This window comes from Saccoglossus kowalevskii, chromosome 4, assembly GCF_978046115.1.
Source record: "Saccoglossus kowalevskii chromosome 4, keSacKowa6.1, whole genome shotgun sequence".
Taxonomy (NCBI): domain Eukaryota; kingdom Metazoa; phylum Hemichordata; class Enteropneusta; family Harrimaniidae; genus Saccoglossus; species Saccoglossus kowalevskii.
Genome location: NC_140644.1, coordinates 26,934,179 through 26,948,103, shown reverse-complemented (window position 1 = coordinate 26,948,103; position 13,925 = coordinate 26,934,179). Strand labels below are relative to the sequence as shown.

General features: G+C 34.4%; 1 protein-coding gene across 1 annotated transcript; it reads right to left on the bottom strand.

The window, feature by feature from the left end:
- Positions 1-10,573: 10,573 nt before the first annotated feature.
- Positions 10,574-12,590, bottom strand: LOC102807182 (jmjC domain-containing protein E-like). Its single transcript, XM_006818249.3, has one exon. The coding sequence runs from the start codon at positions 12,574-12,576 to the stop codon at positions 10,957-10,959; it is 1,620 nt and encodes a 539-aa protein (XP_006818312.3). The 5' UTR covers positions 12,577-12,590; the 3' UTR covers positions 10,574-10,956.
- Between the last annotated feature and the right edge of the window lie 1,335 nt (positions 12,591-13,925).

Here is a 13,925-nt window from a genome sequence, read left to right as displayed (position 1 = left end):
AAACTTAGTAAACAAACGATGAATATATGATATAGGCATATTTGAGACAAGAAGTTCTCCGGTACCGACTATGAAAAATGTCTAAAGGTTTGACTACGATTTTTCGAAATTGATAATAATCGCGCAATATTTATCTAAACATACTTAGACGCAAAACGGACGCTCAAAGTAAAGCGAGTGTAATCCTCTTCGGCCTGTGTAGTGTAGTGTAGTGTAGTGTAGTGTAGTAGTGTAGTGTAGTGTAGTGTAGTGTAGTGGGTCGATTTATAGTAACCTGAACACGTGCCTGGTACGTGCGAAGACCGTATCACACAGTAAGTAACAACACAGTATATTGGTCGAGCATTCAAAGTTGCATGTAATTGAGAAAATAGCCACAAGCATTCTATTAGTCACATGACAAGCAAGTTAAAGGGTGTTTAGAACGTCCATTAAAAGTTGACAGCTCATCACGACCGCTATGTGACCCCGTGGCACAGTCATTAGGATAATGGCCTCCGATGCCACATCGGCTAATAATCTTCAATCCATTTAATCAAATTTGTACCATGCAGGCAGTCCCATCACCAAAAAATACGGCTGCCAATAATAAATGCAGTATTCACAAAATCACATATTGTCGTTATTGGAATGCCAGTGCCAATTATATAATTATGAGTGTAAATTATTGCCCCGTCCTCGGAGCACCTCCTTTGACATTTTGGTTTTCCCCATTGAGGACAGTTATGCACAAGAATAATGCGTATTGACATTGCCCAGCCCATTAACCAAATTAACTTGTTTCCTGTGTGTACCCGTTAATGTGGTTGTTTCCCTGTGCTCTGTGCAATATACAATTCAAATCTGAAACATGTATTTGTGGTATATTGAAAAAAATGTCGCCTTCTCGTTATAGCAACTGCCGATGTCGATTGATGCATATAGTGTAGAATAGCAATTTGTTCACTCACTCATTCATTCATTCATTCATTCATTACGGAACATGAGGAATAGTACATCAACGCGAGAACATACAAGTTTCTCGTGACGTGTATCACGTGGGAGATGGAAACATAAGTCTGTGTCCCAGATATTCTCCTTCGTTATTCATATTGTATGGTCGATTCTGCGTGAATTCTTGACTACACCGGATACAGATATCACACTCACCTGGACATACCAGTATTCAAAAGAAAAAAAAACTGTACTTGCTGACAGTAGTATCATGTTTTACCAATTCTCATTTGTTGTCCAGGTTTGAGCACATTATCGAAAAAAAAAAATGGCCGTCGAAAATTGCCTCATGGACAACTTGAATAAAATTAGCTATTGCCAATGACATATTCCCCGTCCAGCTATTAATGACTACTAGTATGCAAATTATGAACAATGATTATGATGTATCTGAGTACAGTTAGTCATTTTGAATCAAATCACATTTGTGGGAAGGGCAACAAAAATGGCCACCAGTTGATCAAATTTATTAAAAACATCAAATCGACATGTTAATGTATACCAATGTGTCTTTGTATCTACATTTAACAAAATCAGAAAAACAGAGAAATGGTTAAGGACACGTGAAAATAAAGCCAACATGCCAGCCAACCACTTTGTTTCAATTCAAACGGATCATGTGAATGCCAAAAGTTAATGACATGTTCAAGATTTTCGCGGGTTTTTGATGGAACTCACCCGGCTTTAGTTATTAAATTTGGCCGAAATTCAAAAATAACCGTGAAGCAAACATGCAACCCATTATTTCTTGCTTTTGTGCCAAATTTAAACAAAATCTGTAAAGCGTACTTAAATTTTCGTACACACCCCTTGTTAAAAATGGCCGCTAGTCGGTCTTTTTTAATCTGATCGCGAAACTAATTGACGCACAAACATGCATTGAAAAAGTTTGGTGACATATTGAAATGAAAGTTTTTGGTGATTTTTTTAGAATCGAAGGCATTTAGGTCGAAGGCATTTGTGCCAAGTTTGCACCAAGTCGGGCCAGGCATGTCCGACTGAGAAATGATGTCGGACGGACGGACACAAAAACAAAAACAAAAACACATACTAACGTAATTCGTTGTTTCGGATATTTAGCCTGAGTTACATTATGTGCAACTAGGACAAAGACATCCATGAGAAAAACGTGGGAAGTGTTGACATTTTTTAGTAGGCCGAGTTTTCATTTTAAACATAAATTCTAATCTAATTCCTTTAGAGCAGACAGTTTCGGTGTGGACACAATCTGTACATACTAAGGTACTGAATGATTGTGGGGTTCTAGAATAATTTCATTCGTATACTTGTTTGTCCAACTGTGTCACACGTTTCCCGAGTCACGTGACGTGTTGGGACATGTCTCCCTGATTCCATGAATAAACGCTGTTTTACATCCTCTCTACGGTTTCCAATATCCTGTAATAAATACTAACCACGTGATTCAAATAACATTTCTGCCTGGACAATGAAATTAAAAGAAGTGAATCGTGTATATACTGGTTGAGAGGGAATTAACTATAGCTTTTACGGGTATCCTAAATACACACAACATTTACGGCGTACTGTAGAATACTTTATTTTCGCTTGGAATTTATTTTCGCTATTTTCGCTGAAGGGATGATTCCGTGAAAATAAAATCCAGCGAATATACTTTTTTTCCTATATTTCACATTAAACTCATCAAAAATCAGTGAAAATAAATTCCATACAAAACGCCCAAAAAGCCTTTTCAACGAAAATTAATTCCGGCGAAAATAAAGTATTCCACAGTATTTGCTTTCGGATAGGTCGTGGTAACACATATCAGCAATGAACAATATCATCTATGTCATGCGGGTCATTACTCTGCCATATCGTGTTTATCAACTAAATCGCCGAATAAATCTCTCCACCGGGCAAGCTTATTCTACAGGTTTTGTACTATTCATTAATACTAAGACATGTTTAATTATTTGCTAGATTATATTTTCGCGGAGGGCCCTTTGTGCTAAATAAATTGAAATAAGTAGATTAGGAAAGAAATCATGTTTCTTTCAAAAACTATTGAATCGAAAAACGAAAGAAAGATACAACAATCAAAACTTCGTTTATGATCCTGACTATTCACGGTTTCCCCCCAAAAAATCATGTACTAAACAACGCCCTCAACGTCAAAGAAACCATTTCCGTTGAAACCTAATAGTGAGGGCGCACTGGCAAATTAATCTGAGGATATTCATTGCGAATCAACTGAAAACACCTTGGCCTTGTGGTGTATGGTTCGTGCAAAGCAAACGCTGTATGTTGTATGCAATTATTCAGTTGATGTATGTTGTTAACATCGTATTAAATTTGAATGCACAGCGCTTCAATGCATAATCACCAGTAATTATCCACCATGACGATTATTTAGTTGATATATGTTGTTAACGTTGTATTAAATTTGAATGCACAGCGCTTCAATGCATAATCACCAGTAATTATCCACCATGGCGATTATTTAGTTGATATATGTTGTTAACATCGTATTAAATTTGAATGCACATCGCTTCAATGCATAATCACCAGTAATTATCCACCATGGCGATTATTTAGTTGATATATGTTGTTAACATCGTATTAAATTTGAATGCACAGCGCTTCAATGCAAAATCACCAGTAATTATCCACCATGGCGATTATTTAGTTGATATATGTTGTTAACATCGTATTAAATTTGAATGCACATCGCTTCAATGCATAATCACCAGTAATTATCCACCATGGCGATTATTTAGTTGATGTATGTTGTTAACCTCGTATTAAATTTGAATGCACAGCGCTTCAATGCATAATCACCAGTAATTATCCACCATGGTGATTATTTAGTTGATGTATGTTGTTAACATCGTATTAAATTTGAATGCACAGCGCTTCAATGCATAATTACCAGTAATTATCCACCATGGCGATTATTTAGTTGATGTATGTTGTTACCATCGTATTAAATTTGAATGCACAGCGCTTCAATGCATAATCACCAGTAATTATCCACCATGGCGATTATTTAGTTGATGTATGTTGTTAACCTCGTATTAAATTTGAATGCACAGCGCTTCAATGCATAATCACCAGTAATTATCCACCATGGTGATTATTTAGTTGATGTATGTTGTTAACATCGTATTAAATTTGAATGCACAGCGCTTCAATGCATAATTACCAGTAATTATCCACCATGGCGATTATTTAGTTGATGTATGTTGTTACCATCGTATTAAATTTGAATGCACAGCGCTTCAATGCATAATCACCAGTAATTATCCACCATGGCGATTATTTAGTTGATGTATGTTGTTAACATCATATTAAATTTGAATGCACAGCGCTTCAATGCATAATCACCAGTAATTATCCACCATGGCGATTATTTAGTTGATGTATGTTGTTAACATTGTATTAAATTTGAATGCACAGCGCTTCAATGCATAATCACCAGTAATTATCCACCATGGCGATTATTTAGTTGATGTATGTTGTTAACATTGTATTAAATTTGAATGCACAGCGCTTCAATGCATAATCACCAGTAATTATCCACCATGGCGATTATTTAGTTGATGTATGTTGTTAACCTTGTATTAAATTTGAATGCACAGCGCTTCAATGCATAATCACCAGTAATTATCCACCATGGCGATTATTTAGTTGATGTATGTTGTTAACATCATATTAAATTTGAATGCACAGTGCTTCAATGCATAATCACCAGTAATTATCCACCATGGCGATTATTTAGTTGATGTATGTTGTTAACATCGTATTAAATTTGAATGCACAGCGCTTCAATGCATAATTACCAGTAATTATCCACCATGGCGATTATTTAGTTGATGTATGTTGTTACCATCGTATTAAATTTGAATGCACAGCGCTTCAATGCATAATCACCAGTAATTATCCACCATGGCGATTATTTAGTTGATGTATGTTGTTAACATCGTATTAAATTTGAATGCACAGCGCTTCAATGCATAATCACCAGTAATTATCCACCATGGCGATTATTTAGTTGATATATGTTGTTAACATCGTATTAAATTTGAATGCACAGCGCTTCAATGCATAATCACCAGTAATTATCCACCATGGCGATTATTTAGTTGATGTATGTTGTTAACATCGTATTAAATTTGAATGCACAGCGCTTCAATGCACAATCACCAGTAATTATCCACCATAGCGATTATTTAGTTGATATATGTTGTTAACATCGTATTAAATTTGAATGCACAGCGCTTCAATGCATAATCACCAGTAATTATCCACCATGGCGATTATTTAGTTGATGTATGTTGTTAACATCGTATTAAATTTGAATGCACAGCGCTTCAATGCAAAATCACCAGTAATTATCCACCATGGCGATTATTTAGTTGATGTATGTTGTTAACATCGTATTAAATTTGAATGCACAGCGCTTCAATGCATAATCACCAGTAATTATCCACCATGGCGATTATTTAGTTGATGTATGTTGTTAACATCGTATTAAATTTGAATGCACAGCGCTTCAATGCATAATCACCAGTAATTATCCACCATGGCGATTATTTAGTTGATTTATGTTGTTAACATCGTATTAAATTTGAATGCACAGCGCTTCAATGCATAATCACCAGTAATTATCCACCATGACGATTATTTAGTTGATGTATGTTGTTAACATCGTATTAAATTTGAATGCACAGCGCTTCAATGCATAATCACCAGTAATTATCCACCATGGCGATTATTTAGTTGATATATGTTGTTAACATCGTATTAAATTTGAATGCACAGCGCTTCAATGCATAATCACCAGTAATTATCCACCATGGCGATTATTTAGTTGATGTATGTTGTTAACATCATATTAAATTTGAATGCACAACGCTTCAATGCATAATCACCAGTAATTATCCACCATGGCGATTATTTAGTTGATGTATGTTGTTAACATCGTATTAAATTTGAATGCACAGCGCTTCAATGCATAATCACCAGTAATTATCCACCATGGCGATTATTTAGTTGATGTATGTTGTTAACATCATATTAAATTTGAATGCACAGCGCTTCAATGCATAATCACCAGTAATTATCCACCATGGCGATTATTTAGTTGATGTATGTTGTTAACATCATATTAAATTTGAATGCACAGCGCTTCAATGCATAATCACCAGTAATTATCCACCATGGCGATTATTTAGTTGATGTATGTTGTTACCATCGTATTAAATTTGAATGCACAGCGCTTCAATGCATAATCACCAGTAATTATCCACCATGGCGATTATTTAGTTGATGTATGTTGTTAACATCATATTAAATTTGAATGCACAGCGCTTCAATGCATAATCACCAGTAATTATCCACCATGGCGATTATTTAGTTGATATATGTTGTTAACATCGTATTAAATTTGAATGCACAGCGCTTCAATGCAAAATCACCAGTAATTATCCACCATGGCGATTATTTAGTTGATGTATGTTGTTAACATCATATTAAATTTGAATGCACAGCGCTTCAATGCATAATCACCAGTAATTATCCACCATGGCGATTATTTAGTTGATATATGTTGTTAACATCGTATTAAATTTGAATGCACAGCGCTTCAATGCATAATCACCAGTAATTATCCACCATGGCGATTATTTAGTTGATGTATGTTGTTAACATCGTATTAAATTTGAATGCACAACGCTTCAATGCATAATCACCAGTAATTATCCACCATGCCGATTATTTAGTTGATGTATGTTGTTAACATCGTATTAAATTTGAATGCACAGCGCTTCAATGCATAATCACCAGTAATTATCCACCATGGCGATTATTTAGTTGATGTATGTTGTTAACATCGTATTAAATTTGAATGCACAGCGCTTCAATGCATAATCACCAGTAATTATCCACCATGACGATTATTTAGTTGATGTATGTTGTTAACATCGTATTAAATTTGAATGCACAGCGCTTCAATGCATAATCACCAGTAATTATCCACCATGGCGATTATTTAGTTGATGTATGTTGTTAACGTTGTATTAAATTTGAATGCACAGCGCTTCAATGCAAAATCACCAGTAATTATCCACCACGGCGATTATTTAGTTGATGTATGTTGTTACCATCGTATTAAATTTGAATGCACAGCGCTTCAATGCATAATCACCAGTAATTATCCACCATGGCGATTATTTAGTTGATGTATGTTGTTAACATCGTATTAAATTTGAATGCACAGCGCTTCAATGCATAATCACCAGTAATTATCCACCATGGCGATTATTTAGTTGATGTATGTTGTTAACATCATATTAAATTTGAATGCACAGCGCTTCAATGCATAATCACCAGTAATTATCCACCATGGCGATTATTTAGTTGATGTATGTTGTTACCATCGTATTAAATTTGAATGCACAGCGCTTCAATGCATAATCACCAGTAATTATCCACCATGGCGATTATTTAGTTGATGTATGTTGTTAACATCGTATTAAATTTGAATGCACAGCGCTTCAATGCATAATCACCAGTAATTATCCACCATGGCGATTATTTAGTTGATGTATGTTGTTAACATCATATTAAATTTGAATGCACAGCGCTTCAATGCATAATCACCAGTAATTATCCACCATGGCGATTATTTAGTTGATGTATGTTGTTAACATCGTATTAAATTTGAATGCACAACACTTCAATGCAAAATCACCAGTAATTATCCACCATGGCGATTATATAGGGCAACAACTTAAAGTACTTCAAGCAACAGGTTAAAGTGTGTTTCAACTTGTATTCATGATTAAACTGCGTTACACATGTAATACTTTCTGCTATCTTTAACGGATATTAATTATTTCAGGGCACTTGAAAAAACTTGAACCCTAACCTACTTTAATTGATCACCTAAACCAAACATGAAAAATTTGAATTACTTAACTGTATACATCAGTAAACAGGAAAACTTGAAATGTGACCTACTCTAGCTACTTGGTTTTATCAATATAAAATTTAAATGAGTAGAGAAACAAGTAAACCCCTGCTAAACAATACCATATGAAGAGTTGAGGGTACTACATTTCAATGATAATTTATTTACTCAGAAATGTGCATTTTACAGTGTTTTTATTTAACTGGTATATTGTAAAATACTTAGCTGGAATTATCTTTTGCTGAAAAGACTGTTTTGTATGAAGTTTATTTTTGCTGATATTTGCTAAGTTGAATGTAAAATATAGGAAAAAATGTTTTTTCCCTGGATTTGATTTTCACTAATTCATAGCAAAATAAAGAATGAATTCAAAGTGAAAATAAAGTACAATGTATTTACAAAATTACAAATTTGGTTGATTGCACAATGAGTTTCCATATCTTATTTAACTTATAAATTAAAATAATTGAAGAAAATGAACATTGCAGATCAATAAAAAAGAAGAAGAATTAAAAACAGAATAGTTTTTGAATAGAAATAGTTGCTCCATTTAATCAGAACATTAATGACCCAGCAAATACACTTGGCACAGTGAACACTTCACTATAACAAACCCAATGTATTATGAGCTTCATTATAGTGAACACTACACTATAACAAACCCAATGTATTATGTGCTTCATTATAGTGAACACTACACTATAACAAACCCAATGTATTATGTGTTTCATTATAGTGAACACTTCACTATAACAAACCCAATGTATTATGTGCTTCATTATAGTGAACACTTCACTATAACAAACCCAATGTATTATGTGCTTCATTATAGTGAACACTTCACTATAACAAACCCAATGTATTATGTGCTTCATTATAGTGAACACTTCACTATAACAAACCCAATGTATTATGTGCTTCATTATAGTGAACACTTCACTATAACAAACCCAATGTATTATGTGCTTCATTATAGTGAACACTTCACTATAACAAACCCAATGTATTATGTGCTTCATTATAGTGAACACTTCACTATAACAAACCCGATGTATTATGTGCTTCATTATAGAGAACATTTCACTATAACAAACCCGATGTATTTTGTGCTTCATTATAGTGAACACTTCACTATAACAAACCCAATGTTTTATGTGCTTCATTATAGTGAACACTTCACTATAACAAACCCAATGTATTATGTGCTTCATTATAGTGAACACTTCACTATAACAAACCCAATGTATTATGTGCTTCATTATAGTGAACACTTCACTATAACAAACCCGATGTATTATGTGCTTCATTATAGAGAACATTTCACTATAACAAACCCGATGTATTTTGTGCTTCATTATAGTGAACACTTCACTATAACAAACCCAATGTATTATGTGCTTCATTATAGTGAACACTTCACTATAACAAACCCAATGTATTATGTGCTTCATTATAGTGAACACTTCACTATAACAAACCCAATGTATTATGTGCTTCATTATAGTGAACACTTCACTATAACAAACCCGATGTATTATGTGCTTCATTATAGAGAACATTTCACTATAACAAACCCGATGTATTTTGTGCTTCATTATAGTGAACACTTCACTATAACAAACCCAATGTTTTATGTGCTTCATTATAGTGAACACTTCACTATAACAAACCAAATGTATTATGTGTTTCATTATAGTGAACACTTCACTATAACAAACCCAATGTATTATGTGCTTCATTATAGTGAACACTTCACTATAACAAACCCAATGTATTATGTGCTTCATTATAGTGAACATTTCACTATAACCCAATGTACTATATGCTTCATTATATGAACACTTCACTATAACAAACCCAATGTATTATGTGCTTCATTATAGTGAACACTTCACTATAACAAACCCAATGTATTATGTGATTCATTATAGTGAACACTTCACTATAACAAACCCAATGTATTATGTGATTCATTATAGTGAACATTTCACTATAACAAACCCAATGTATTATGTGCTTCATTATAGTGAACACTTCACTATAACAAACCCAATGTACTATGTGCTTCATTATAGTGAACACTTCACTATAACAAACCCAATGTATTATGTGCTTCATTATAGTGAACACTTCACTATAACAAACCCAATGTATTATGTGATTCATTATAGTGAACACTTCACTATAACAAACCCAATGTATTATGTGATTCATTATAGTGAACATTTCACTATAACAAACCCAATGTATTATGTGCTTCATTATAGTGAACACTTCACTATAACAAACCCAATGTATTATGTGCTTCATTATAGTGAACACTTCACTATAACAAACCCAATGTATTATGTGATTCATTATAGTGAACACTTCACTATAACAAACCCAATGTATTATGTGATTCATTATAGTGAACATTTCACTATAACAAACCCAATGTATTATGTGCTTCATTATAGTGAACACTTCACTATAACAAACCCAATGTATCATGTGCTTCATTATAGTGAACACTTCACTATAACAAACCCAATGTATTATGTGCTTCATTATAGTGAACACTTCACTATAACAAACCCAATGTATTATGTGCTTCATTATAGTGAACACTTCACTAAACACACTGATTGGAAACTGTACATTCCCAAATTTTTGTTATAACAAGGTTATGCTGTACTATTTATTCATCATTTTGTAGCAATATTTACTGATGACCAGTTAAAAACAGTAGATGTCTCAAAAAATAACATACTTGCAATCAACAAGTAAATTTGCCTTAGTTTGTAAAAATATACACACTAATTGAGAAACATGAACCTACACCAAGCGCTTGGTGTACATGGGATGTATGTGTCTAGTAATTACTGCCTCACAGACTTTCATTTGATTTAGGAACATTTATTACCTGCTTCATTTTAAATAGGAGCTAATTTTGTGCTACAGTGTGGCAGTGAGATGAAATCCAAACCTGATCCTGAATACAAAATATTTAACAACAAGGGAGGAGGTCCATTTATTGGAACAGCTGGCTGTCACAACAAATGAGCATAAATTGGATTGACATCCAGAGGGCAGGTTGGGCATGGAAACTCCTTTGTGAAGAATGGTTCGTACCAAAAATTTATAGCTACATTTCTGTGTGTAGTACTACTAGGATATGACTGTACTTCATGCCACCAAAAGGAAGGCATAAATAATATATCACCTTCATCAATTGTACAATTGAGAGGAAAGGTTTTACCAAACTCTGGAAATCTCTGAAATTCGGGTTTTAAAATATCCACTGGTGACATCACCATCGACGTACTATCCAGTAACCTTCGTTTGTGAAATTTTCCATGGGAAGGATCATAATCTAGAATTGCTTCTGGAATATGGGCTTCATAAAGTTGAGTATTGTTGAATGGTTCGAATAGTATTAGTTCCTTTTTCCCACTGATCATACACAGAAAGTTATCAAATGGATCAAAATGAAGTTTTCCCAAGGTGTTTCCATCACTGATCCAGATATTCAAATGTTTACGGATTAACCTGTCTTTTACAAATGGCAATTCCTTGATGTCTTTTTCCAATTCCGGCATATACTGTGGAATAGAAGAATACTCTAAATAAGCTGAGATATTATTTTCTTTGAGTCTCTCATTGTCTATCATATCCATGAATTCTGAAAAGTTTATATTCATTGTCGCTGGTCGCACAACAACCAAGTCCGGAAACGGTAGTTGGGATTTTACTATTTCTGGGACAGAAAATGTTTGATAACTCTCCCAAACTTCTGCTGGTTCACAACCTTCAAATTCTCCATTTGGTGCAAGTTTGATATGAATTTCCTTCTTTCCGTATTTTTCGCGCAAAAACTCATTACTCCATTTTGTTATTGCGTCCCAGTCGTCCATGGCACCGGTGATAATAACGGGCTTGGAACGTTTTAAGTAATTGTTAAAAAAAATCTCTTTACTCGGCATAGAGATTTTATCACACACTGGCATCGTCACTACATTTCTTGTATACAAAGATGCGGTATCCCTAGCAACATCATCGTGCTCTTCGTCATCTTTACAGTCTATGCAAACGTCTTCAGCTTTATGTTTACATAACTCTCCATCACCAAATACATCCCATGAGGTACAGCTTGTTACGTCAGATACGTGGAATATATTACGTAATATGTAATCCCTGTGTAATCCTGCAACACTGAGGTCGCCTTTCAGATTTCTATACGCTCCACATTTTGTATTTAAAAAGGACAACAACGCATGTACTGTTTGCGGTCCATCGTAACATTCCGCTTTCGGGTAAAAACGCGGCGCAGAAATCAGACAGGTTCTGTCAACTATCTCTCTCGGGAAGAACGCAATGGTTTTATCACACGATGAAGCCGTCGACCATTTCAAGATTTCGTTTCTGTCTTGTTTCCAGGAGAACATGTCAAGGTCGTCGATAAACTCACCCACGATTACCAAATCTTCTTGGAAGTACACCTCTGACAGCTGTTCGAAGACGCTAACGAGTCTTGGCTCCGCAGGTGGGAAAACAGCTAAAATACAGCTATATTGAACCTGATCGAATATCATTGATGCCGATAGTCTGTTCAGACAATCACATCGACACTGTAAGAGCAGAAGGAATAAAATCATAATATACGAGCACATATTGTTTGTACACATGGAGGTCGCCATTTTTTTTAAATCCACGTGTTATACAGTGCGCCCTCAATATTTGGTCAAAATAATATGTGGTTCAAGCAGAGTGCATAGCTCTACCTGTTCTCATTTCAGTCATTTATGGGCAAGTTCCTGTCATCTTCGCTAGCCAAGGTCTAAGTTATTTGGCCAAGGCCGAAGACACGGGAACGTGCGATTCGGACGATGGTTCCAGTGAGATCTAGGACTTCACGATTTACCCACATTGACGTTTATTCTTATTGCTCACTAGATTCATCTCTGGTCCACGTCTCATAGATTTTCTTTATAATGTGCACCTTTTAAAATTCGGTAATTGTCATTTTTTAAATGCGTTTCAGCATAGACAGTATAGTACAATATTGTCTATATTTAATCGCCATATTGAAGTGCGCTCGATCTTTAAAGTGGGCGTTGGCGAAAGTCAATCATATTACCCAATCCGTGCGATCTTTCCACCCAATGGCCTTTCATAATTTAATTTGTATTCTATTTTTGTTACTGGTTTTTCAAAATGTATTACATAACAGTCTAAAATGATTTGTTAACTTTCATTATGGTGTAATAAATGAAATTATTATCATTATTTTTATTATTATTATGGATAAACGAAATCACCGAATTGGATATTTCATACCTTTGAATCAGTTTTATGAGGTGATATTGATTATCGTAGTTGTTCGAATATGATAAACGTCTGCTGACTATGAGCACCCTTCAAAATTTTCGCCATTGTACAGAAAAAGTAATTTATCCGACTATAAACACCATAGTATATCATGGACAATAACAATGAATGAAGTCGCATGCTTTCCCATATTCAAACTGAGGGTATTTTTATAGCGATCACGGGATTACCATGCCTGTCATGTATTATAAAACAAACCTCAGACAACTATTTATTTGTTGCCTGAGAACAAACTTAATCTGGTGTCTTGCAATGCTACGTGAATCATAATTTTCGACTTGCAACGACCTTATACACGAACAAGAAAGAAACAGTTAATATGATAAATATTGTTCTTTTTTTTAAATTATTCCCTAAAACAATGGCCAAGTGAACGTGTGATGCAATTAATTTTTTGAACAAGATAACGTTTTTTTCAGGTTGCGTGCCTGATTTTTAGTCGAGTGGCCCGGGGAATATAAGAATGTTGGAGTAATCTAATTGATATTTTTTCAAAAAAATGTTCGCTTATTGTATCAGCCTACTAAAAACCCGAGGTGATAACTCTAGGTCAGACACTAACATTTAAGTGGTATATTTTTCGACCAGATAATGGTTTCTTGATTACTCAATTTTGACAGTATCAGGCTCA